This window comes from Halictus rubicundus, chromosome 8, assembly GCF_050948215.1.
Source record: "Halictus rubicundus isolate RS-2024b chromosome 8, iyHalRubi1_principal, whole genome shotgun sequence".
Classification (NCBI taxonomy): domain Eukaryota; kingdom Metazoa; phylum Arthropoda; class Insecta; order Hymenoptera; family Halictidae; genus Halictus; species Halictus rubicundus.
The window spans coordinates 16,830,204-16,856,268 of record NC_135156.1 but is presented as its reverse complement, the minus strand read 5'-3'; the positions used below and the strand labels follow the sequence as shown (position 1 = coordinate 16,856,268).

At 45.9% G+C, this 26,065-nt stretch overlaps 5 protein-coding genes across 6 annotated transcripts in view; 3 read left to right on the top strand and 2 right to left on the bottom strand.

The window, feature by feature from the left end:
- The window catches only part of Picot (putative inorganic phosphate cotransporter protein picot), a 34,825-nt gene extending 24,880 nt beyond the window's left edge, over positions 1-9,945 (top strand). For both annotated transcript variants that reach the window (XM_076792685.1, XM_076792684.1), the window contains exons 2-8: positions 2,825-3,015; positions 3,963-4,205; positions 4,737-4,824; positions 5,840-6,066; positions 6,324-6,473; positions 6,714-7,088; positions 7,610-9,945. In XM_076792685.1, the coding sequence (XP_076648800.1) occupies positions 2,825-3,015; positions 3,963-4,205; positions 4,737-4,824; positions 5,840-6,066; positions 6,324-6,473; positions 6,714-7,088; positions 7,610-7,795 (1,460 nt within the window). In that variant the 3' untranslated portion in view covers positions 7,796-9,945. The remainder of the gene's footprint in view (positions 1-2,824; positions 3,016-3,962; positions 4,206-4,736; positions 4,825-5,839; positions 6,067-6,323; positions 6,474-6,713; positions 7,089-7,609) is intronic.
- A 1,747-nt stretch (positions 9,946-11,692) lies between these two features.
- LOC143356794 (uncharacterized) lies at positions 11,693-15,883 on the top strand. The gene is made up of 6 exons (XM_076792768.1): positions 11,693-11,857; positions 12,537-12,749; positions 13,496-13,671; positions 13,934-14,092; positions 14,778-15,126; positions 15,708-15,883. Exons 2-6 carry the CDS (start codon positions 12,548-12,550, stop codon positions 15,866-15,868), a joined length of 1,047 nt encoding a protein of 348 aa, XP_076648883.1. The 5' UTR covers positions 11,693-11,857; positions 12,537-12,547; the 3' UTR covers positions 15,869-15,883.
- A 2,594-nt stretch (positions 15,884-18,477) lies between these two features.
- LOC143356054 (uncharacterized) lies at positions 18,478-20,861 on the top strand. Its single transcript, XM_076791424.1, has 5 exons — positions 18,478-19,162; positions 19,450-19,664; positions 19,988-20,060; positions 20,142-20,228; positions 20,342-20,861. Exons 1-5 carry the CDS (start codon positions 18,933-18,935, stop codon positions 20,523-20,525), a joined length of 789 nt encoding a protein of 262 aa, XP_076647539.1. The 5' UTR covers positions 18,478-18,932; the 3' UTR covers positions 20,526-20,861.
- Positions 20,369-22,728, bottom strand: LOC143356053 (uncharacterized). Its single transcript, XM_076791423.1, has 7 exons — positions 22,141-22,728; positions 21,818-22,030; positions 21,575-21,756; positions 21,318-21,510; positions 21,073-21,241; positions 20,856-20,996; positions 20,369-20,505 (listed from the first exon to the last, which is right to left on the bottom strand). Exons 1-6 carry the CDS (start codon positions 22,384-22,386, stop codon positions 20,860-20,862), a joined length of 1,140 nt encoding a protein of 379 aa, XP_076647538.1. The 5' UTR covers positions 22,387-22,728; the 3' UTR covers positions 20,369-20,505; positions 20,856-20,859.
- Positions 22,729-22,766: 38 nt separating this feature from the next.
- Hdm (meiosis specific with OB domains hold'em) lies at positions 22,767-25,969 on the bottom strand. The gene is made up of 8 exons (XM_076791422.1): positions 25,619-25,969; positions 25,413-25,544; positions 24,733-25,001; positions 23,898-24,120; positions 23,679-23,795; positions 23,446-23,605; positions 23,146-23,353; positions 22,767-22,996 (listed from the first exon to the last, which is right to left on the bottom strand). Exons 1-8 carry the CDS (start codon positions 25,737-25,739, stop codon positions 22,802-22,804), a joined length of 1,425 nt encoding a protein of 474 aa, XP_076647537.1. The 5' UTR covers positions 25,740-25,969; the 3' UTR covers positions 22,767-22,801.
- Between the last annotated feature and the right edge of the window lie 96 nt (positions 25,970-26,065).

Below are 26,065 nucleotides of genomic sequence, written 5' to 3'. Positions count from 1 at the left end.
TTCAACAACTCAAAGCGAATTATGCCACGACAGTCCCACCAAATGCACAGTAACACCTTTCCAAGTGATAAGCTAGGTTTAGGGGTTGATATTGCGGTTTGATTTGCAGAATGCCATTGCTTGGAACGCTTTATGTTATCACAAAGAATCCATTTTTCATCTCCGGTAACGATTCTGCTAAGAAATGGATCTCTACGAAATCTGGATAGCAATCAAGTGCAAATTGATCGACGAATATTCTCGTTGGTCTCGGATAATTGATGCGGTACCCATATTCCTTGCCTATATGCCTTTCCCATTTCGTGTAGGTGCCTTTGCACAGTTGACCATTTGGATCCAAGGCTTCTCGATAATTCTTGTATACTTAATTTTGGATCAGCTTCCACTAGAGATTTTAGGGTGTCGTTATCAAATTCAACTGGTCGTCCGAGGCCTGTCAGAGAGGTCATAATCACCAACAGCAAACCTTCTGAACCAACGTTGACACTTGTTGACCTTCAAGACATCTCCATAAAAATCGCAAATTTTCTTACCGTTGCATGAAATCCCGCATGAAAATGAAAAATTATGCAATGACGAATATGATAAAAAAGATTATTAGAATATTTTGTATACGGGCTGCTTTACCGAAAACTGTTTCCTCTTGAACGATCGGTACAGAACTAAAGGCAAAACAAATTCGAATAATTGATTACTTATGGGTACCCCTGATATATAGAGAAACTTAAATAATTTTTCGTGAAACATCGCTGGTTTTTCAGCTCGTTATCAGAGGGAATCACTAACTGACCAGATACCTGCTTTTTCATCCGGCAATCTAGTGTTAAATTACAAACACAAGTCACATTCGTTTACGAGAGCAACTGTCGCGAGTGAGTTCAACTAGCTGGCTGCTAAATCAAAGGCGTTCGCACCTGTCGCGAGAATCTCTCTGGCAAAAAAAAAAATGTCGCAAGTGTCTGTGTACTCGCACCTTTACGAGGCTCGCGGGCGCGACAAGCTGCGCAAAATGATCGCGAGTACGGCGATGGGTTGCGGGCCGAAAATAAAGCTTGCATCGGATCTAATAATAAGCTGCATCATTATTACTCGATCTTATCGGCCGGAAATTGTATAAATAACCGACGTGCGAAAAGTGTATCGCGCGGTCGTCCTACGGGACCGTCGATCCCGCGTGTTTCGCGTGTTTCGCGTGATTCACGGTTCCGCTCTCGTCCACGCGCAATAAACGTTAATTATGTGGGATCGGAATTGAACAGGAATATATTTAGCGAAAATCAACAGTATAATCACGACTAATTACGTAACGCGAAATAACACAGACATATTAAATAATCTTAAACGACCGTCGACGAACGACGTACGCTGCTTCCTCGGAACCGTTCGGTGACAAAATCATCTGATACCGATTTCCGGATTATCGACGCGTCTAGTGACGATTTTTTCTCTCTCTCTCTCTCTCTATCTTTGGCTGTTTTAGGCTACCACAATAATATCTGGCTAAAGAGGCCTCTGTCCTGCAAGAAATGTCGCAAACGAGGAAAACGGCATTGTCCGCGGCTCGGGAACCGCCTCGTCGGCACTCCGCCTCAAATTCCGCACACAGCGACCAAATTAGCCAACGACCATCGCGAAACTTCGCGATTAGCCGAGCCGAAAGGACATCGGTGCACGAAGCCGATAGAAAATCGGTGCTGAATCGCGATTCAACCTGCTGCGGTTAATTACACGCGAACGGTCATCTCGGGACACCGTATACGCGGTGATGACCAAGGAATCTAGAGCACTTGCCGAATCGATTAACTCCATAATAATATACATAATATGAATAATATACATGTGACTAAATCAAATGCTTTGACACTTCACCTCTTACGCACGGCGCGCTTTGTCCGCAACTCTGTCCCCCAGGTACGGCGCGCATTTGTCCGCAACTCTGTCTCCCAGGGACGGCGCGCCTGTCCGCGTAGGGCACAAAAGCCACTATAGTGGTTCGTACCGTTCGAACTACTGCTTTCCACGGAAAGCCACTATAGTGGCGTACAGTGCTTAAGAGGTTGAATTTAAAATATTTCAAAAGGTGGAGTTAATCGATTTGGCTCAATTGTTTTCCTGTACGAAGACATTCGATTTTAGAGTAAAGTAAAGGACAATCGCGGTCGAATAATGAGTTGCCTATAGACGAAATCAGGCTACTACGTCAGTGTCGTCGAACCAAGTCGGCCGGCATTATCTTTCCGCGTCTCAGACGGCCGTAATCGATTCCGTTGAAACGATGAATCGGCTCCGCGGCGCCGATCGCGTCGACGTCATTCGGAGCCGGCACTGAACGATCTACGCAGACTTGGCGATCTTCTCGGCGAACCGTAGTATCGATCATCCTACCCTTGAATCGAGCAGCGGAGATATCTTCTCTCTTTCTCGTTGTCTCTTTTGATCTCGCGTTAACTTGTTGCTCGCAGAGGCGAGCACGTAGCGAGCCAAGTGACGCAACGGGCGTTGCGGGGTCGTTCGGTCGATCGCAGATAATTGATAATCATTTTCGAGGAAGCGCCGCCGCCGTCGAGATTGATACATCGAGGACCGACTCGCCGTCCGATTCGGTGGATTATTAGACGAATGTTTAGTCGTGTAGGGTTAACATCGCCAGGGGAAACCGCGCAGAATTTTTCCAAAAACGGATTACAACCGTTGACGTAACCGGCGGCGCAAGGTGATCGCGATACGCGTTATCTGTACTTCTCGCCGATATCGTTCGGTTACGTAACAACGCAGGAAGGGTTGCGACGATCACTCACTGTGATAGGTATCTTTAATGTTTCAGGGTGGATCGGCTCCCGCCATGTGGTCACGTTCATGCTGTTCCTGGGTATGGCGAACGCCTACGTGATGAGGACCAACATGTCCGTGGCGATCGTCGCTATGGTGAACCATACGGCGATCCGTGACCAAGACGAGCATGATATTCCGACCCACGAGTGCGGCTACGAGCATAACGCGTCGGCCGTCTCTACCGTAAGCATCCGATCATGGTTGAACGCTTCAGCTAACGGAAGTCATTCACCAGGCTTCCGAACCCTCCACCCACCACCGATTTTTATTCTTCACGCGCAATACAGTGATTTCTCCTATATATGTCGCCGACGTCTGGATGATAAACGTCCCGGAATCATCCCCACCGCGGGCTATACCCCGTGAGGGGGTAAACATAACACGGCTCCCGGACGATTCACTGTATCCGTGACAATACTAATTTCAAGACTGCGTATCTTTATGCAAAATAAAGATTATTCGTATCAATTGCAGGAGGCTGTAACCTTTCTTGAACAATCTTCGACTTCTCGAGACAGTGTATCGACACTCTTAAATTCCTTTAACGTCAACAAACACAATTCACACGTGTCGCTGACGTTTAACCCTTTGCACTCGAGCGGTGATCCTGAAGCACCACTAGAAATTGTTGTGGCATGATTTCAAAGAAATTACAAAAAATATTACAAAATTTGTATGTAATAGATTACTAAACATTTAAATATTATATGTGGAAATCGGATCAGTTTCGTACGAATAAAATGAAGATGTTCCAAGGCGGAAGAAAAATTTAGTTTTAGAATGAGAATAGCGCCGAGTTCAAAGGGTTAATGTAATAAGAAGATAGAAAAATCTTTGTATGGAACTGTGCGCATGGAAGCTGAAATTTTCTGGAGCAACAGCCGCATTAATTTCAGTTCCGACCACTGTTCATAACAAAAGAAAATGGTACTGGTTCCTAGCGATTAACGTAGACAGTTATTTTGCATAAAGATGCGCAGTCCAGTTATCAGAGAAGAATTAGAGTAGCTGAAGCGTTGAGAAATTTCTGACACGGCGAACGCCCGTGAACACCAGTTGGTTATGGGAACGCGACCAGATGGCTGGAATCTGTTGGATCGTGTGATCAGCAATTGGTCGTTCGGTTTTAGAGCCACAGCGACGGCGAATTCGTCTGGGACAGCACCATGCAGGGCTACCTGTTGAGCTCGTTCTTCTACGGCTACGTGATCACGCAGATACCGTTCGGTATACTAGCGAAACGTTACGGGTCCAAGTACTTCCTCGGGGTCGGGATGCTGATCAACTCTGTGTTCGGTTTGCTGGTGCCGGTGGCCGCCAATGCCGGATACTATTGGCTGATGGTGGTCCGATTCATCCAAGGCCTGGGCGAGGTAAGTTGGATAATAAAGATTTTTCTTTTTTCTATCTTTCTCTATCTCGACAACTCGTCCATCGGAAACAAACAAAAAAATATATATATATAGTGGCGATCATGGAACGAATAGCGAGAAAAGAAAGAGTATAAACGAAACACGTTAACCTGTTCACTGGGCAACAAAACCCCTTTCGAACCTCGTGCGTAAAAGAATCGGGACGAACCAGCGGTTCAACGGAGAGATGCCAAGCTCGGGAACCGAATGCTCGATGGATCAATACGTTTTTACGATAGCCCGTCTGGCGTGTCTGTGTGTCTGTGGATGTCTGTGCGTTAAAAAAAAAGAAACGAAAAGGATATTCGCCGCCGAAACGAGACTCGAGACGCGCACTCGTAAGTAAACGGATGGGAAAACGTCTCCGCACCCAGTAAACAGGTTAAAGAAAAGTGATACTTAACACGACGAAAATTGCCGTGTCTTGTGTGAACGCTTTTTGATCGTTCGGGTGTATTTCCTCCCCCTAGGAATGGATTATCCCTATTGCAGGGTCCAATTGTGCCTTGCACGCACGCGATGCTGGCCAAGTGGATACCGCCGAATGAACGCAGCAGGATGGGTGCCTTCGTCTACGCCGGTAAGCTCGTTCGCTGCCTTCCTCGATACCGCTCTACGAGGCCCTAGACCTCCTTTCGTCGCGCGAATCCCGAATGCCGGTTCTCTCGGCTGCCCGCGGCCTAACGATGGACCCGAGCGTGTACCCAAAGGCTGCCGGATCGACCCTCCGTCTCGACACACGCTTCTTCCTTTCCCGCTCCGTCTTCTACTTCTGTTTCTACATTTCTACTTCTACTTCTTCTTCTTCTTCTACGTCAGGCATGTCCAGGTAGGCCTCTCGCCAGCCTAGGGAGAAGCGAGGATGGCTCGTGGAGGCAGCCGTTGAGTTGGCTCGCTTCCAGAGCCCTCCACCGCGCGATTATGCTCCCCAGGGGGCGTGGCTTGGCTTGCGCAGAAGGTCCGGCGAGGAAGCCGCTCTCAGAGCCCCCCGCCGAGCGATTGTGGCTCTCCGGGGGGCGTGGTCTGGCGCGTGCAGAAGGTTCGGCGAATAAACTAGCTTCCAAAGCCCCCGCCGAGCGATTGTGGCTCTCCTGGGGGCGTGGTCTGGCGCGCGCAGAAGGTCCGGAGAGTAAGCTCGCTCTTAAAGCCCCCCGCCGAGCGATTGTGGCTCTCCGGGGGGCGTGGCTTGGCTTGCGTAGAAGGTTCGGCGAGTATTCTAGCTTCCAAAGCCCCCCCGCCGAGCGATTGTGGCTCTCCGGGGGGCGTGGCTTGGCTTGCGTAGAAGGTTCGTCGAGTATTCTAGCTTCCAAAGCCCCCCCGCCGAGCGATTGTGGCTCTCCGGGGGGCGTGGCTTGGCTTGCGTAGAAGGTTCGTCGAGTATTCTAGCTTCCAAAGCCCCCCGCCGAGCTATTGTGGCTCTCCGGGGGGCGTGGTTTGGTTTAGTGGGCGTGCTTCTTGGCCGGTAGACCTGGCTCGCGTCGCTTGGACATGCCTGTTCTACGTGTCCACTTCTCTTTCTATTTCTATCGTTATCGACGTCCTTCTCGATGACGCGCACCACTAATCGACGATATTTTTCACATGCTGCGACACAGGTGCCCAATTCGGCACCGTGATATCTATGCCGCTGAGCGGGATCCTCTCCGAATACGGCTTCGACGGTGGCTGGCCATCGATCTTCTACGTGTTCGGAACGGTCGGCACTGTCTGGTGTGTTGCGTTCCTTCTGATGGTTTACGAGGACCCTGAGACCCATCCTCGTATCCCTGAAGACGAGAAGAAATATATATTGAGTGCTCTGTGGGGCAGCGCCGGAGCTACCGTGAGTATAGTACTATTATTGTTTCTCCTATAGAGGGTGGGGTAGCACTACGAGATACTCATTCTATTTTTTAAACCAGAAATTCTCAGAATAAGGATTAACTGGAGGATTCTCAGAGCGAATGGAAAAATGAAACGTGCTAACCGGTTCAATAGTTTCGAATTGTTGAAATTATAAATATTCATTTATGGCAAATCAATGTCCTCTCCTCTATCGTTTGTACACACTGTGAATAATCTTTCTCGGGCGTTGCGCAGTCTCCTCCAGTGCCGTGGCGCTCCATCGTCACCTCGATGCCATTCTGGGCCATCCTGATCGCCCACATGGGTCAGAACTACGGATACGAGACGCTGATGACCGAGCTGCCCACCTTCATGAAGCAAATTCTCCACTTCGACATTAAATCGGTAACTCTCGTTCTTTACTCCTTCCGGATCCGCACCTGTGTGTAGAAAAAATATTACAAGATGAAAGAAAGGTGGTGGCTTCACTGAGAGAGAGAGAATTTTAAGAATGCCAAAGGTTAGGGTGCAATAGAATAAGTTTGATTTAGAGTTTGAGTGTAAGTATGGGTGTATGCCGTGAATGTTGTGATCGTTTAACATAATATACCCTCTGGATCCTAACGATTCACGTCTTCATTTCAGAATGGCAGCATCTCCTCGCTCCCGTACCTAGCGATGTGGCTCTTCTCGATGTTCATCTCCCACGTGGCCGATTGGATGATCTCGACGGGCAGGTTCAACCACACGTACACGCGCAAGATCATCAACAGCATAGGTCAATTCGGGCCCGCGATCGCGTTGATCGGCGCCTCGTACACCAGCTGCAACTCCTGGCTGACGGTCGCGATCCTGACCGTCGGCGTCGGTTTGAACGGTGGCATCTACTCCGGGTTCAAGGTGAACCACCTGGACGTGTCGCCGAGGTTCGCCGGGGTGCTGATGTCCTTCACCAATTGCCTGGCGAACCTCGCCGGGCTTCTCGCCCCGATCACCGCCGGATACATTATCGTCGGGACGGTAATTACCTTTGACGTTGATCTCGTTGATCGGGCTTGTTTCTGCCTCGAGCAACTTGTCCCCTGTGTACAACGCGATGCCTCGAGAACTGTCGCGCTACATCTGCCACTCAAATGTCTTCTGCTGCAACGCATTATCATATACATTTCATGAAGTTTACAGGGAGACGTAAAACTAATTCATTGCTCGACGCAGCAATTAGAGAATCGGTCTCTGTAAATGAAATCGCTTTTTAAAGAGGAAGAAGGACGTATGTTACACTAGCCGATTCTTTTAGAGCCACTATGAGCAATTTGAGTCACTATGAGTCTTGGAGACCTTTTATAAATTTCACGGAGTGTAACATGCGCCCCGGTTATACCTTTAAACGTTCGGATGGCGGAGAAGTAAGCAAAGTTCTACTGTATCCGATGCTAGTTCCTTGGATCCTGGACTTCCCAAGTGACCCTGCGACAGTTATCGAGGCAGTGCAGTACATTGTCCGCGCGGATCGATTAACCGGAGGGTTTTGATTGTTTCAGCCGACGCAGAAGAAGTGGAGCCTGGTGTTCATGATCTCGGCGGGCGTATACATCGTGTGCGCGGTGTTCTACATAATCTTCGGGTCCGGGCAGAGGCAAGCGTGGGACAACCCAGACAAGGATGAGGAGAAGCACGAGAAGCAGGGGTTGGAGTCGGTGAAGACAATATCGGAGACGCAGCATTGACGACGCGTCTGGTCGCGCGACGGACGCTCGCTCGCTCCTTCTCTCGTTCTCTCTTTGTTTCGCGGCTCCTCGGACCCTCTCTCGCCGATTCGATCGCGCGATGGACTATTTTTGCATCGGCGAGCGCGTCCGTTTCTACAGTGCTCGGTGAATCGCGCGAAACAGTCGAATCGGTTGCCAGAACGGGTCGCGACGCTATGCGGAGCTGGAAAGTTGGGATGCGGAAGGAACGCGGGGCCGATTGTTTACTGGCCAGGCGTGTTCGCGTTCTTGGTACTGTCGACCGGTCGAGCCGCTTGAAGCTCTGCCGACGCGCATTGTTTGCGAACAGAGTCTACCGAACGATACGCGCAATTCGTTCTTCAAGAATATCCTGCGGGGACGATGTTTGTCGAGACAGAGAATCCGAGAGATCGGACGGCGGAGCGAGCGGGGTATAGCTAGCCCCCCACTTTGTTGCCCTCGGCCCTTCCCGGCCCTATCTATCCAACCAGAGCATGGCCAGCTTCGTAACATGGCTCGCGATCCGTGCACGGTTCATCGCTTCCTACATATTTATTGCCGAGCGCGCGATCTTCTTCGCAAATATTTGTGTAGCGACTTAACCGGGACTTCTCCGCGATCGTTGCGTCGACGTTTTTGATCGGCGATCCTTCGCATGATATCGAACGCGAGACAGCTGCGACTGCGGATTTTATGCATTCGTGACAAAAACGATTCGGTCTAAATACGAAACCGCGAAGACATCGGAAGAATTGAATGATGGTTGTTACATGGTCTTCGAATGATTAACCTCGTTCAAAGAGGAACGGCACATTCATTTCACTTCCGTTCCGTATAACCGAACAATTTTTATTTCGCATAAAGATCCGCAGTCTAGTTGTGAAAATATACAGGCTGCTCGTTAACGGTTGAGAGAGTTTTGGGCGACTCTTCGGGACAATGTAACATGAAAGTCAAGAATTAAAAAATTACGATTATAGCCTGGTTTACAAATGATTCAAGATCCCCTCGATCTACCAGTAGCGTGAGTCATATAATTGGTTGGTTCGCTGGGTTTGGTTTGATCGGTGAGATTGTTAAAAGTTTTAAAACATAATTCTTGATTTCCGTGTCGTATTGTATCAAGGAATAACCCTTTATATTTCCTCTCAACCGTGGGCGAACACTATGTATAAGCTAGACTCCCGAAAATATCAGCGTGACGTTCGGGGAGCTGTTCTGGCGAGTCGAATTGAACGTCTTGTTGCTACGCGATGTTCGAATGGAATCAGGAGTAAACGGAAGTGTGTTTTTGTGCGTGTGATACGAGAGAGAGAGAGAGGGAGAGAAAGGGAGAGAGTGTGAGAGATAGAGAAGCAGGAAAGTCGAGCGAGTGAGACGAGCGAATGCAGATTTTACATTTTTATATAGTGTCCCTTTTCGTTTAACGAAACACGTTACGTGCCTTACGACCGGCGAAGTCAAAAGTAAAGTATATAAACACCCGAGACTATGGACGGGTGTCGCGGGTAAACGGCGGGTAAACGTCTGCCAGACGGGCCGATGGCCCGAAAAATCGCTCGATCGTTCAGAAAGCAGCAGTATTAGAGCAAAATCAGCCTCGCGTTCGACGCCTTCTTGGTTGCGCGCCCGCGTGTTTTATTGCAACACAACTGCCATTTTGTATTGTACGTAAACAACCGCCCGGTAATCGATCCGCGAGGACCATCCTCGATCCACGATCTCTCGCGCAGCAACCCTTCGCTTCGAGAGCGTTCCAGGAGCAACACGTTGCAATACAACAATGGTTTTATACATACTTGTAGATATTTCCACGCGTATCTTTCTACTAAGTTATTAGCCGTTAGAAGAATCATTGCTCCTACTTATTTATACGACGTGTACAAAGCAGACGGAAACATATATAAGAACAAAAAAGAAACGGGCGCGTCGATCTGATCCGATCCGATCCGATCCGATCCGATTCGATCCGCAATCGCGTGTCGAACGCCCACGAAAAAACATTCGAAAGAAACGATTTACACCTGCATAGTGGAATGCATTTTTCTCTTTTTTTTTTAATTATAATTGTTGTTGTCACTATTATTATTATTATTATTATTATTATTATTAATACTACGTAATAATAATTATTATTGTTATTGTTATTATAATTGTCATCGTCGTCGACTTCGTCATACAGTCATCGTCTTCATCGTCATCATCATCGTTCTCATGACCATTTTTCACGCGACAAACATCAGTCTTAGAGTCGTTACCGAACAACCACGTAGCTACAGAACCAACACCGTTCTCAATTCGTGCCTTCTTCTTCTTTTTTTTTTTCATTCGCACACAGATAGACGGACGGGGACCAGTCAGTTAATCAGAGACAATTACGTGGAATCGGTTTGTTTCTGTTTGAATTCCCGATCTATAATGAAACGAAACTTCGCAGCGTCCTCCTCGACGATCGAGACGCTTTCGGCTCGTTCAGGACCACGCGAACTCGTTGTTTGCACAGTACCTGCGTTCTTCTGTGATCACGTGCCAAGGAAGTGCCTTCCACACACTTTCACCGATCGCTACCGTCGTCGTTCTCTCGTTTATCCGGTAACCGCCGATTAATTGTACAAAGTTGAACGCGAAACGAGCGACCCGAGCCCACGATCACGCGAATCGCGCCGCGCGACCGATTCTTCGCGGAATACGTGCGCGTTTGTATGCCCCTCATGTATATGTATATCCCTGTGTATATGTATATATGTAACCCGTCGACGATCGTGATTGCAAACACTTTTCACCGCGGAACAATTACACGCATCCCCCTTGCCGGAGAATTGTTGAGGTTTTACAGTAGTCCACGATGGTCCAAACAATATTTCGAATCGATATTTTTGTATAAAGATCGTTGTGCGCAACGCACGGGGAAACGACACTGTCATTTGTGCGATCCCGAGAAAACTGTATTTTCATGGTTAAAATTAGGAAATATGTGATAATACACGAGTGCAGGTATATATAAAATGTTGTTCCAACGAGAAACAAGTTCAGGTTCATTCCCATCCTGTCGGTAGCTCGTTCAGTCATGTACCGTTCAATTAGAGTTCTTTCGTAAATGACTAAGATCTAAAAAGAAATTGATGTGCATTGACTTTCAAGTCCTTCTTTCAGGGGAACGAAATTAACATATTCGAATTTATTAATCGCATAAGCATTGCGTTAGGGAACATCGTACAAGGAAAGATTTACATGACAGAACAAAGTTTTGCTATAATTATAATTTTAATTGTTTTCAATAATCATACATATTAAAAGTGATATATAAATATATATCAGAGAGGAAATGAGAGTGCTCACGCCCGGGATTTTAGCGTCCCCGGTATAGTGCTGCCCCCTAATTTAATTTTTAGCCTGGATCAGAACCTGCATCATCTTTTTAGCCTGGACCAGAACCAAGAAACATTGGCGATAGTGGCGTCGCTTGCGGTAAGAACGAGAACTGCTGTCAACGTTACCGACAGTCGGTACATGTCCAACTGTCGGTAACATTTAGCTAACAGTTTGCGAGTTTTGCCGCTACGTGGAATGGCGCTGTACGGACGTTTGAAAGGAGCAAATGATTCTTGCCGGTGTTTGCATTAATTCGTATGGCAAAAGCGGCAAGGATTATTATCACTTGAATGATGTATTTCAATACTTTCGCCGTTGCAATTTTGTAATTTTTGAGAAATCAAATTTGAGTCGATCTTAGAATGCATTCCCGTATTCCCGTGAGGAGACACGTTAGCAGTAGTATACGCACGCAACATTGACAGATATTTTATCGGGCAACTATCCGCAGCGAAGTAATCGGATTTTCGATTTCGGAAAAAAAAAGAGAGAGTATAACGATATTGTTGCGATCGTGAAAGAAGCCGCTTAATGGCTCCAGCATTGGGCCATGTATTTCTCGGCCCTGACTTCTTTTTCCCGTGAATACGACGTACAGAGAAAACGTCTGAGGTGATTCGATCATCACCAGACATACTGGCCCGAGACAAAGTGGCTGGGAATCGGTAATCAAGCAACGGGAAATCGGTACGTTGTCTATCGCATCGATACCGGAAAACCTTAATTAGAAAATCATGGATTTCGTATCACGGTAGAGATCGCACAGTCATCATCGTACTGTCATCATCAAAGGACAAAATCCTCGGAGATCATACTCAACCGATCGCTCGCGTTCTGCGACTTTGTCCTTCTGAATCTTGTTCGCAATTAGACGATAAGCTTAACCTCGTAATCAGCCTCCGTCGCAGAAACACGCGAGTCTGCCAGCAAAGTTGTTTCGACTATCATACAACCGGAAATTGGTGTGCACAGCAATTTCATGATTACACTGGTTCCACGGAATTGGACGTTCATCGAATGTCAGAGATTCGTTGAAAGACGTCCGAGTATAGTCGCGCGTTCTCGACGACGTAAAAACTGTTAACTCGTGTTCAATGCAGCGTGACCGTATTACCTGTATACCTAGATAGTAACCGGTTAAACGGTTAAATTCATTCGATCGAAAAAAATCTCGCCGAGTACCCCGGCGAAGGTTTTACCAAGCATAAGTAAACCGTCTTACCTCATCTTACTTACCATACAAGCACCGGCAGATAAAATCTGTACGCTCTCCGAGTAGATCTTTCGATCGCCCTTGTAGCCAATACATACCGTGGATAGTTTTTTCTTTTCTAGCGAGAATAGCAAGAATGTTTTTGTCGATTAGGAGCTCGTTGGATGGTGCACGAGGTGCACAGGATGGAGGAAGAGTCCCCTCAGAAGGAGAAGGACGATGCGACGACGCAAGTCGCGATCCCGCAACCGAACGCGTCTGATTTCTGCAACGACCGAGCACGTGCTTCCGGCCAAGAAGAATTCACGTGTTCCCTCTACATATCGCGTGCCGTTGGCCCGCAAGGCCAAGTGCAAGGAACGCAAGGTAGCCGTCTCTTTGTCTCAACAGACCATCGCGTGAATGGCTGCCATACTCTCCGAATTCGGAACGCTACGAATTATGCATACATAGCGCAAACAACGTTTGGGCGGGTTAGAAATAACGCGGGTTTGGAATAACTTCCAAAAACAATTCTTGTCCCAACTGCCGACGCATTTTTATTGTAATTTTCCAGTGGCGGCTCGCGTATAGGCACTGTGGAACTGCAGCGCCCCCTATTTCCACTTGATATTATCGCTAACCTTTAATATAATAAAAAGATACAAAAATCTTTGTATGGAACTACTGATGTGATGTTTGACTGTCGGGCGCACGCGCACGAACAATTTCAGCTACGAGTCGCCACTGGTAATTTTCACATTCTTTCAAAGTGGCGCAAAGCCATTTTGCGAATGCTCGGCGCCAGCATAATCGAAAAGCCGTGATCCGGCTGCTATAACGAGTCCACCATGAGCACTGATGTAATCGGCCGTGGTTGCGCCAGCGTCCCCGCAACTTGTTCTGCAATGTCCATTCGACACGTAACACGTGCAGAACTAGTTGCAAATGGAAAAAAGAAACGCAGTTCGAATTCTTGTTGGCGCTTTATTGACCAAAAACCTGTTCGTAGGTTTTTTAGCGCCACAAAAAGTAACGGGCTACTTATAAAAATGAAATGATTGCTTTCGCTTAGAGTGTACACGATTTTTCGAAACGTATCTGATCATTTCCAATCCATTGCTTCCAAGCAGGTGGGGAACTGCTGCGTTCGAACCTGGAAGATGTGATCCGCATCTCGGACCCGTTGGCAGGTTGGCACGTTTCCGAGACTCCCTGCGGCCTGATCGCGGCGTTCGCTCGCGAAGCTGACGCCGAGAAGCTCCTGCAACGCGGGGATTTGGCACGTGTCTTCGAAGGACCCGTACAAGTATCCATGTTGAAATGGTTCTGCTAGTAGCAAACATTTTTGTTGTCCCTCCAACAGCTCACTTTTCCCTCTCTTTCTCTCTCTCTCTCTCTCTCTCTCTCTCTCTCTCTCTCTTTCTCTCTCGCTTGCGCAAGGCGCTTTCCTTGCGCAACGACTCGGATCGCGCAACTTTTCGAGAATTCCTGCGGAATTTCTTTTTTCCGCTGATACCGCCGGTTGAGACAGCCGATCGAGGATTTATCAAACAATTATTGTTACGCAGGTAGCACGGTTCTCCGCAAAAGACTCCCGCTACAGGCAGGCGGTGCTGTTACGCGACGTGCCTTGGGCAATTCCTCTTCAGGACATCAATTCCGCGCTGTCGAAGCAGGGCGTCGCTGCAGGAAGCGTCGAACGTTGGCGTCAATACGTCCGCGTCGAGGTACGCCCTTTGCACTCGGAACTACTTCGACTCGAAAGCATTTCTTCCATACTTTTTCATTTGCTGAAACTGATGCAATTCGCTCATACAGTGCTCAAACGTTTAGTAACGTATTAAAATTTTAGTAATGATATAACAACTGTCAATGGCGCCTCACAATCGCCACTCCGGTGCTAAGGGTTCACTTCCGGTACCGCTTCGAAACGACCACTGTCACAGAGCTGTTGCTCGATCCGTGAAAGTGTTTACATCATTAGAGTATCTGCTACGGGCAACTTTCTTCAGACCTGTTATTACAAAACGATTAGAAACGCCGTCCGCGTCAACTGTAAAGAAATAGAATTCTTCCTAGTCCTATTTCGAACCCATTACTTTCATGGCCGTTAACCGACCCGTTTCCATTAACAAGCTGCCTGTGAACGTTGCTAACTGCAGAACGATTAACGATAAAACGGTAACAACAAGTCCAAAGTCCAAAGACGCTATTTACATGAAAAACGCAACACATTATCTACCGGAAATTATTTTCCTTCAACGGAAACTTCAGTCACAATCTAACGACTCATCCTCGACAACGTAATCTAATCAATTCATTTTGAAAATCCCGTTAATAGGCTTCCGGTAGATAAAGTGATAAGGATGACGATCCGGTCATTGGCTTCGACTGTTCAAGTATGCTTCTCAGGTGCTGGACGCCGGGCATTACGAGCTGCTGCTACGTCAGGGCTTGGACTTCTTCGGCGCCGCGCGATTCAACGCGATTCCGGAACGCTGGTGGCGCGGAGGAACCGGAAGTGGAGGTGGACCGATGCAACCAGGCTCCGGGATGGCGAACAATGTCCTCGAAGCGACCAACTTCCAAACGGGGGACGGGGTCCTTCAATGCTACCGTTGCCAGGGATTCTGGCACATGGCTGCCAATTGCAGACACCTGCCGCGATGCGTTCGATGCGGAGAACCGCACAGCGTCGAGTTCTGTCCCAGACCCCGGAACAACCCTATCTGCTGCCACTGTTCCGGTCCGCATCATGCCGGTAAACAAGCAAACCTACTCCCGGTTGTTACACCTCAGGATCGGTGACGTATTCGTTGACTTTGCCCAAGGTCACGGGAAGTCCTCCTCTGCCCAACGTTATCCTCTTGCTCCGCGGTGTTTGTTGGCAAATTTTTAATCCTCTGCACTCGACTGGCGACTCTGGGGCGTCACTGAAAATTGTCATACCGTTACTCAAAAATATTTTTCACATTATTAAATGTGTACAATTTTCAAATAAGTACTTTAAGCGTTTTTCCACTTCCTGTGCATAAAATGGAAATATTTTAGGTCGGAAGAGACGTTTGGTTCTAGAATTAAAATAGCACCGGGTGCAAAGGGTTAACAACAAATGGCAATTGAACCGGGAAGGAAAACGAGATCTTCCAGGTTTCAATTGTTACGATCGACAATGTGATCGGTTCTAGCGCAACGTTAGCTTCGTCAGAGGTCAAAAGAGGAAGGTCGTTCTTCGCTTGAACTACTCTGCGAAGATCGAACGAGGCTGCATACTAACGACAGATAAAACGGCGGTAATATTTCTCCAAACGAACGTCGATATTCATGAGTTTCTCGTTCCAGGCTACCGTCAATGCCCGGTCCGCCAGCAACTTTCGAATGCTACGCCTATTAGCATCACGCTGAGCACAACACGGATTGGAAACCAGTATCCGGTGAACGCTGCCGCGAAAACGACCTCGTCATCTCACGAGCAGCAACCCTTGAAATCGAGCCAGTCTTAACGAAAAAAGAAAAGACATAACAAGAAAGAAAGGTGGATTCCGTTCCGTTTTACTTTGTCCGCGCCATTATCGCCGCAGAATTATCAGTTTGCAAATTGTCCGCTATTTATCAAACTGAATACTTATGTACATACTTAACGATGGCCGACTCCAGTCGAAAATTACTTCCAAGTACGTGTGCACTCTACTTCAATCCACCTCGTTTGTAAACGTTTCGTTCGACTCGCTTGCAACTACGTCCGCTTCGTTTGTAAACTTCTGCCCGAACTCGGGATAATAAATCGACCGTTTCGCATCCGTCCACTTGAAGATTTATAATATTCTGACGCTGGGTTCACGGAGCTCTAAAAGTGGCTATGTTACGTTACATTATGAATGTAACGAGAATGTGTCAAATTTTTAGCTTTTCGAATAATATTACACTCAAAGAAATCAATTCGTTGAATAATTCCTCGTGTGTGCGTCCTTGCAATCTCAATAGTCACGAATAATATTGGGACGCGCCGTTTTGACCCGTAAACCTACTGTTAAAAACCATCATTTACATTGACAATTACAAACAAACAGCAATTGATGCAAGAGACATTTACACAACTATTTTAGAGATATTTCAGGAAAAACCTCAGCTGCGAAGCGTACACCTAAAAGATCTATCGAGCCGCTACCGACAGATGATGGGTCAAGGTGTCCGGACAGAATAACAAGATCTCTGATCCCTAACACTTTGCTTACCGGAATCCTGTTAATAGGACTTCCAATAATTGCACTATACCAAAACGGAAGCTTAAAAATCTTCCGTTACATTACAATCCCAAAGAAAATTCTTAGATGTTTACTTAGACTAGTTAGTGGAGCCGACTTGTAGGTTCACAATTGAAACGGAGCCATTAAAAAGTCTTCAACTATCGACCGTAGACTTTTGAAAATTACAAAATATTCGCCGGTGCGTAACGGTGTTAGTTACGGCTCGGGTCATCGCACGAGTACGTATCGATCGCGCCGGCTCAATTCTCCTAACGCAGCTGACGCGTTCCGACGGATTTCTCTTTCGAAGAGATCATGATCGGGGATCGTCGGCCGAGTAGACCACTCGCTAGCCGCATAATTTCTTACGTTTTCGTCCTACTTTCTTTGTCCTAGTCTCCCTGAATGTGGGTCCCCCCGGTACGTACAGCTGGTCTCTGCCAAATGTACCTCGGTAACGACGCGTTGAAAACCGCCGGTAGTGGGAGAGAGAGCAGAGGGGTCGGTAAAGGGAAAAGCCGCACACAGGTGTACAGCCTTCGTAGCCGTGCAGCTTGATAACTTTAAAAATGATTACCAAGGCGGTAGAGGAGGGGCCAGAGGCCAGCATGATATTCCCACCACTGGGGATCCGGACTGGCCGCTCCTTTGGGGGGGATCTTCTTAAACTTGGCAGGCTATACACATCCTGGATTCGATCGGCGACGGGGTCGGCTTCCTGACACGCTTGCGCTTGCGTGCATTATAGATACGCAAGCCGCAACGTTCACAGGAACAGCGGTTTCCGGCGAGGCGAGTTCTGTCGATCCTCCAGTGTTTCTTTTGTGCGCTCAGTTTCTCAGTGTGCGAGACATGTGCGCCGATCGATGATGATACAAGTCGGAAAACCCTGTCAACCAGGTACGGTTCGCGGCCCGCAAATTTGAGTAAACGTGCGCACACTGTTTGCCTCGGGGAAAATAGCCTGCTCCACTCTGGAGACCCCCTAGATCTGTAGCGTGATGGATCCGCAGCAGAGATCGGTAGCGCGGCGGTCCTGAACCAGGGAATTATGTTTCTTCCAGTCATTCTACTCCCTCGGTGAAATTTTTATGTAAAATGGTTCTCCGTCCCCACGGTGTCCGAATAAGTGTCTTGTGCAACCTTGAGGTGATCACGGGGACGGCGAACGCAGCGGGACCTTGAAGGGTGGCTTGCATCCGCGGTGGATGCTGCTGTTCCATGGTGTAGTGTAGGCCGAATTCGCCTAACGCCGGGCATGCAGCTTTTTATTCAATGATAGAGACGCGACGGGAATATCACCTGTGAAAAAAGGGGCGAGGAATGATTAATGGTAGAAAAGAGTCCGGTGCAACTGACGGATCTTAAATAATCAAGAAAACAAGACTTAAAGTTATTCGGAACCAACGTAAATGTTCTTCTTGTTATCTATTTTTTACTCGAATCGCTCGCGATGGGAAAATGTTGAGAAGTTAATAATTATTCCTAAAAGAAAAATGCTATTTAAGCGAAGTTTCCTTGCGTTTCCGAAAGATAATTTAGACGAAGACGTACTGTTTGAAACTTGTTTCGGACCCTCAAGTTCGAGTGTTTTCAAGCCTTGAGTGCAAACAGTGGCGTAGACTGCGAACTTTATGCGTTTATGAAAAGAATGATCAGACAAAACACAAAATTGTGAACACATTGGAAAGATTGAAGAACGTTACTACATCGTTTTGGACTTATTCACATTACCAAACGAAGGAGTACATTCCCATCGGTCTTCCGTGTTTTACAATTGACTTCGAACATTTTCATTTCGCATTAAGATCCGCAGTCTACTGATCAGAAATATTTCGCGCATATCGAACAAATAGCAAATCGAAGACACTTGAGCGACCTACTTTTAGCTGAGCCACTCGGCGCATTTAAAAAAGGAAGGAAAAACGAACGTACCCGACACAGGGAAAAAATCAAAACACTTCTTTCAGATTCCGCGGAAAAAACGCTGCGTCGACAGTCGAAGACAATCAAGTTTTTGTGGCGGCGCGAACGTTGACTATAATAGTGTTTAAATAAGTCATAACCAGAAGAAAAGTTCCCCGGGAGGAACCGAGGGGCGACCGCGATCGATCGCACTTATGTCTGATAAATTTCGCGGTCGCATCAACGATGTAACTCAGTTTTCCTGGGACCGTTTCCCCGGAACGTTGCGGAGATGATCTAACACAGGACTCCCCCACGGGAACCGTCAGAATGCGAATAAAACGGTCACGCGAACGGAAAGACGCGCAGTGCTGTGTTGTTTGCGTGTAGCTCAGGGGTACTCTAAGGGGTCGAGATGTGCTTCCGGGGCTGGGTATTGTTCTTGGTCGTGGCGATAAGCTCCAGCAGCGTGCAGCAGCCGATCTTCTTCAAGAACGTGTTCAAGGGGCTGACAGGAACCACGCCAAGGCCCAGGGTTCCCGTCAGGGGTGAGATCACGGCGGTTTACTATCACGATCAGACGATCGCGGTGGTCGACATCGGGACCAACAACGAGCTGCACAACTGCGACCTGATCGAAGTTTAGTGAGTGTTCCTGGCAGGTCCCGCAAGCGCGCTAAAACCATAGTAATACTCTGAAGTTTCGAATTTCTCGGTTTACAATCATTTAAAACAGAAAACCATCCTGAAATCGGTCAACGTGTGGGGGTTACAAGTCGTTTGTCCGGGGAACTATTATGCCTTTCAGTGTTTACATATTTCCCCAAGATAAACGACTCCCAACCCCTAATTTTGAGGATCATTTTCATATCTGAACGCGAATGACAAGTGCGAAAAGAAAGTCCTGATTTAAACAAGCGATATCTTTTTAGTGAGCAAGAAGAGGCTAACGAGGTCTTGAGGAACCTGTCCGCGACGACAATTCCGCAGCAGGTATCGTTCCCCGAGATAACAAAGCTTATGCAACAGTGCGAGCTACTAGATAAAATACAACAGGACGTTCTGACATCCTCGATGTCCAACAGCTTGAGCAGGGGTACGCGCGTCGTGAGCAGCTCGTTGTCCCTTCTCTCAGGCATTCTTCCAGGTAATTGTCTGAAATAAATACGCTGCTACACATAGACTGCGGATTTCTATGTATTCTGATCGTACTTTTACCACAAGTAATCCTCCTGTTGACAAACTGAATTTTCTTTACGAAACAATTGGTAAAATCGAGGATTTGCACGAAGCTCTACAGTCTACTTATTAGACAGCGGATCTTTCATGCAAAATAAAAGTTGTCTGCATCGATTGTAAGAAACAGGAACCAAATAGCATTCTTTCGCCTACTCGTTTCTCTCCTAAGTGCATAAAAGCCGCAGTCTATTAATTGTGAATCGGAAGATGCAGCGTGCATTGTTGTTCCAGGGACCAAATGGTGCGGGACAGGGGACATCGCGGAGGGCTACCACGACCTTGGTCAAGAAGTGGAAATCGATAGGTTAGCGCAAATCGATCTTAATTATATTCGCTTCGATTAGCGCAGAGACCTTTGCTCTAATTGGGCGTCGCTTTGTTCCAGGTGCTGTCGCAGCCATGATCTCTGTCCTGTTAAAGTTCGCGCGCAGCGAACGCGATACAACCTCACCAATTACTCCTTGTATACTAAGTATGAAAAATAGAATTTTATTGGATTTGTTGCATAGTACATGATCAAGTATTTATCACATATCGTTTGCGGGCCACTGTGAAACATGTCAACCTTGTTCTCACCTTCCGCAGATCACACTGCACCTGCGACGAGGCACTGTACCGCTGTTTAAAAGCGAGCAAGCATCCAACGGCGGACATAATGGGTCACATTTACTTCAATCTAGTGAAAGTACCCTGTATAGAAGACGTTACGAGGGACGACCATTCTTCCATAGGAATACGACAATTTATTCCTGTTAAAATGAATTATTAAGATGAATACGGTTCTAATTGTTAGCGAGTACGGTTGACATTGTATAGTAACAACTTTAATATTTTTGTATCGAAACGCTGTATGCGAGTATGGGGACAGAACGTTCCGGAAGGTGTTTTACCATTTACAATAATTATTAATGATACATACAGGGTATTCCGTTTTTCTTGGATTCCTCAATATTTCCGATGTTTCTGCCGAAAAAATTGTCCCAGGACGAAGTATAGTTTCATTTGGAAGATTAAGAAATTTTGGAATGCAAGATAAATGAAACGCATTGTATGTATACATGTGAATGCTGTGATCGATATATTGCTAAGCATGATATACCTGCTCAAACGGTTAAATCGGTATTCAGTGTCATAGTTTGTTGTGTTGTAGAGAGAACTGCTTGTTTGAGAGACGACAGTTTGGGTATAATATCTCGTATAATGTGTTTAATGTCGGAGCAGTCATGGTTGTAAAGGTTGCCTGAAATATTATTTATTATTCCCATTAAAACCTTAACGTTCACTGTTTCATTTAATAATAAATTGTTTATAACTACCTATCAACCATAATGTTTCTTTCCTAACATGTAAGTGTTGACACGAGAGTAATCTGTTTAACATCAATGAACTCGATTCCGTGTACTTTGGATTTTCTAAAAGAAATCTCGCTAATTGCCCGGACCTTTCGCTAACAGTGTTGGCTAATATCCTCGTACATGCTGTGATCTAAAATGAAACCAGAAGAATATTTGTATTATGAACTCCTTTGAACGTACAGAAATACTGACAGGAAAAACCATACCTCTGTTACAGCAGTGATGTTGTTTGTAGCGTTCTGGTGTAAGTAATCGACTACCAAAGGTACTGTATTATATAAGTACGTGTTGCAGACAATGTGAGAAGACAATAAAGCTAGCAGCCATATAAAGTATGGATTCTCAAAAGAGAGATTTCTCTGTGTACTCGTCTTGACCAGTTCAATCATCTCATTTTCGCTGAAAGCATTTGTATTATTGATTACAGTTCTAGAAAATATTGAAACAAAGCGACAAGCCTTACAGGATATGCTGAAAACCAATATGCACATAATGCATAGCTGCGTATGCTACAGAGGCCAAAATCGTGTTATCACAATGGCATATCAGCGACGTAATGTACTTTAAACAGTCTTGTGCGTGAAGAATTTCGAAGGCCTTGCCGCTTTCAGCTACCAAATTACCCACTGTCCATATGCAAATTTCCTGTGAAAAGTAAAAATACAATATTCCTATCATCTTTTCGTATGAACACTTTGTTACTCACCAATAGAGGATAATTTAAACTCTCTAATTCTGTAATAAGGTATGGCGAGATACTTTTGGTCAACGATGTACAAGCTCTGTCATTTCCCAGGGCTATGTTACAACAGCAACTGATAGCGCATAGTTGCAAAACTGGATTATGACTGGAGAAATCACGTACCAAGGCGAATATGATATTGTCCACCTTTAAAAATGCTTTCACATTTTCCTCGCTCTGACATAGAAGGAAAAACACATTAAGCGGAGCTGATAGAATCATGTATACCATTAGAGACAATGGAAAATAGACTCGCTTAGAGTCACAAGCAATTAAAATTAATTAACCTGAATAAGAGCACTTTGTAATTGTTTGTACTCCTCTGTTGGTAATGGTTTCTTTCTAAGTGCTTTCGCCTTTTCGACAACAAATTCCGGTGTGAAAGCCGAATCTAACAGGATGTTGCCCAAAGTTACACGATTTATATTCAATATTTTCGTACGTTGTTCCTTCCTTTCCGCATAGTTTAATTCTCTCATAGCCTCTCTTATAACCTCGACAGGGTTTGCTTTCGCGGGAGCGTCCACTTCCATTTTTTATCTCTAAACTTACAACTATGATAACCGTACAAAATGCAATTACTTAACAAAACACACGTATCAAGAATGACGTTTTGCATGAACCATTCCGCCGCGACTATAGACAATTATAGATAACCACGAACCGCGTATTTACCAATCAGCTGATCGAAAGCGGAATCAAATTTGAAGTACGTTTTATTTTTCATCGAAAACGATTCTTTAACAACTCCACGCTATCGTGGAAACAGAACGTTACAAACTATATCGTTGACAATAAAATACTGCTGTACTTTACAACAAGAACACGTAGTGCATGATATCGCTAACGTACTGCAACAGTGACACACATGAAAAATCACAATTTTCATCGAAACACTAAGTTTGACCGTCGAGTCATTGTTGCAACAAACGAGCGATATTCAAACATTTAGAGATCGGCCGAGTTGATGATCTCGTCGAGAGGCTGCGTGTCTGCGTCTTCGTCTTCGTTGTTGTTGATTGACAAAATATTGTAAATCGCATTCGGGAAGGTGGACGTTGGCCCAAAGATGTGCAACCGGATGTCGCACTTCTCCAATGCATATTTCCATTTCAAGTCTTCACGTTGGGGGATTATCATCGCCTAAAGTCCATGAGTATTCTTATGGTTTCAGAAAGCGGCGGATTTCGAAAATATTTGGTCATTGCAAAAATTCGTGCCCATTGTTGTATTTTAATACGAAATCGGGTACGAACTTTTGACCTAATCTAAACACATATATCCATAGTAACCTGAAACTCGGCAGCTGTACAGCCAAGGACGCGTTCGGCCACATCTCCTGATAGCTTGCAGCCGATTAGGTACCCCGTGTCGTCTTTTAGGTTCACCTTCAAGTTAAGGCTCATTACGTTCATGGGAACGCGTGTTCCATTTCCTGACGGGCATTCGAGGTTCATACAGGAGTCGTTTTGGTCGAGGACGATTTTCTTGCACAACGCGCTGCGAAAAATGAAAGGACGAGTGAAATCGTGCGATTCGGGCAGCTGGCGTTATGCTACTCATGGTGAGAAAAGAGATGACAAATGAGAGACCATCTACTAGATATGATCTCAGGATTCCTGCTGTCGACGTTTATGTCCATTACGTAGGCCTTTAAGATTACAGCGAACTGCAGCCTGTCCCCTGCTTTCGGCGCTTTGTTCAACCTGTTCGAAATTTCCTGTATAGTCATCACGGTGGAAATTGTATCCGCTGGCAGGAAAGAATTACAGGAATAGAACAAGCATTCATTTTCGCGGTGATGTACAATTTCTTTTTTTCTTACGATTCGGTGACGCGAACGTGTTCCCGGACATTACATCCGGATCGTAACACCGCAGGGAATTCCTGATAGTCGTTGTTTGCGGTGCATCAGGGTTCTCGGTGATCAGAGTTTTCCTAACTGAAAGTTTACGAACGGTAAACTTCGCGGACATATTCTGACGCAGGTTTCGTTAAAGTTATCGGTTGTAATTGCTTGAACATAGTATTTCTCAGTGACAACCTATCGACAGGACTGTTTTTTTCTTGAAATTATCATAACCGATCCGGGCCTCCGTCAGGAAAAGTACAGTCTTCTTGGGCTCCCAAAATGCGGCCCTATCGATCCATTCGTTCTCCCACAGCACCAACGATGCCACTTCATCACTGGATCCGTCTGCTGCCTCGAAATTCCGGAATCTGATGCTTCTTCCGTCCCGTGTAATTATGTTACGAATATTGCTGACCTATCAATTATACAAGGAATTAACCGTAGTACCTAGCATTTATCTTTGGAAAGTGTAGAAGGTTCTCGAGCGTTTTTTTTTTTTTGTTTTAAGTACGCGCCTTTGCGTACGGGTCGATGACCCAATATGATCTCGATCAAATGTTCAGAGATACAGGGCGTTCGGCAACAGGTGGAAATCAGTATACGAGAGAAAAATAGTACTTGAACCATGCGAGAGACAGAAGCCTAATTTACTTTAATCTAGGCAGCTCCGATGACCTTGATCTTTGTATGTTGCCAAAGACACTTCCCAGACTAATCTCCAAGTGATCTTCGCCGTTGCCCGTTATTGTTTTAATAATAATAACATTTTAACGAGCAACCGCTAAAACCTCTTTGATGTTAATCGGGAGAATGTCCTTGACAACATATGCCAAGGTCAAAGTTGTCGAGGCTGCCTACCCTAAAGTAAATAAATACCAAAACTTGGTCTTTGTTTTATCTTTGCATATAGAATTATCTCTTTGTAGATAATCGAACAGCCGCTACATTTTAATATATGTTAATAGCGATTGTTTATGTGAAATCATCGATTCGACCACGCATGGAATCGATCTAAATCGAAACGTACGAATGTGACGACGATCAAGACGTCGACGTATTGATCGCGTAGCGCCTCCAGGTTGTCAAAAATGTTTTTCAGGGTTCGCGTTGAGGTTAGGCTCTTAATTGGGTACATCAAAAGGGGTTCGTATCGTGAGCGGGTTGGTGCATCGTGAGCTTGCACCAGCGCGTTGCCCTCGTTGACCGTGAGACTGCATCGACTGGACACAGAGGGTACAAAGAGCTCGTTCCTATCTTCTGGACGACGTTCCTGCACTTTCGGGTTGATCACTTCTACTGTATGTTGAATATAAAATAATAATCATTCAAATCACATTGCCAGACTCAAGTAGAAAGCTTTGTGTATACGCGTACACACAAGCAGGTTACAGCATTCGCTCCAAGAGCGATCGGAAGATCTATTTTAATGATCAATTTTGTTCCCATTCCTAGGGGATTCCCCTGCAGACGCTAGATCGCGCAATAATGTCATCCTAATCTGTTTGTCAGAAAGATTTCACAGACATGTTGGTCAAATTCTCGTGAGAGGAAAACCAGAAATTGAAAAGTTTCCTGATTGCTTTACAAATCGGAGCGAATACTGTAATTCGAAAGTCTCTGGCCCAGCGCTTTTGAATCAGCCTGTACATTCTTACCGATTCGAAAGAACGGTAAACAGTAACGAAACGATTTCAACTGGTTACAAACCTACGCTGCCTACATGGAATTCCGAGGACAATTTTCTTACGAATTGCACGCTACCCCATACGGTCACGTTTATCGTATATTCCTCGGAATCGCGTAACGTGAATGTCCATACTCCACGTTCACCGTGGTTAACTGAAAATGTTAGGTCAATTTGTTCATAAATTATATATAAATTATATATTATATAAGCTATATAAGGTTCGTACACCTCGATCGGGTGGCATCGATCGTTTTCATATTGAAACTGTTTATAATTATGCCGATCACGAGCGCATTTTGCGCGCCAGGCTGCAACGAGTTCAACGCCTGTCTGTTCACCCCGGACATCCTCGAGATGTTCCTTTTAATTTTCGGATACGCTCATCAAATCGATAACACTGTCTTTCTCGAACTTTGACCTCGGATTCTCGGGATGAATGGAAAATTATTTTTGGCGCCGTTACTGCCAACTGTTACTCGAATTCGACGTCTCGTTCGACCCAAAGATTAGAATGAGACGCAACAGTAATGGCGGTTGGCTCGGTTACGTGACAGACCTCTGATTGGTCCATTTATTAACGGAAAGATCGGATCAGTCACGTGACAGATCTTCGAATAATTAATTTTCAAATGGAAAAACAATGGCCTTAAAAATCGAAAATAGACAATCCCGG

Bases quoted from the DNA above. Each gene is read 5' to 3' on its own strand.
- LOC143356794 (XM_076792768.1), top strand. From the start codon at position 12,548: ATGGTGCACGAGGTGCACAGGATGGAGGAAGAGTCCCCTCAGAAGGAG. The intron at 12,750-13,495 runs GTAGCCGTCTCT...GCTTCCAAGCAG, and splicing joins CCAAGTGCAAGGAACGCAAG to GTGGGGAACTGCTGCGTTCG. The intron at 14,093-14,777 runs GTACGCCCTTTG...TATGCTTCTCAG, and splicing joins GTCAATACGTCCGCGTCGAG to GTGCTGGACGCCGGGCATTA.
- LOC143356054 (XM_076791424.1), top strand. From the start codon at position 18,933: ATGTGCTTCCGGGGCTGGGTATTGTTCTTGGTCGTGGCGATAAGCTCC. The intron at 19,665-19,987 runs GTAATTGTCTGA...TTGTTGTTCCAG, and splicing joins TCTCTCAGGCATTCTTCCAG to GGACCAAATGGTGCGGGACA. The intron at 20,229-20,341 runs GTATGAAAAATA...CACCTTCCGCAG, and splicing joins AATTACTCCTTGTATACTAA to ATCACACTGCACCTGCGACG.
- LOC143356053 (XM_076791423.1), bottom strand. From the start codon at position 22,386: ATGGAAGTGGACGCTCCCGCGAAAGCAAACCCTGTCGAGGTTATAAGA. The intron at 21,757-21,817 runs GTGAGTAACAAA...TACTTTTCACAG, and splicing joins GTTTAAATTATCCTCTATTG to GAAATTTGCATATGGACAGT. The intron at 21,242-21,317 runs GTATGGTTTTTC...GTTTCATTTTAG, and splicing joins ACATCACTGCTGTAACAGAG to ATCACAGCATGTACGAGGAT.
- Hdm (XM_076791422.1), bottom strand. From the start codon at position 25,739: ATGTCCGGGGTGAACAGACAGGCGTTGAACTCGTTGCAGCCTGGCGCG. The intron at 23,354-23,445 runs GTCTCTCATTTG...CATTTTTCGCAG, and splicing joins GAGATCATATCTAGTAGATG to CGCGTTGTGCAAGAAAATCG. The intron at 22,997-23,145 runs GTTACTATGGAT...CATGGACTTTAG, and splicing joins GTACAGCTGCCGAGTTTCAG to GCGATGATAATCCCCCAACG.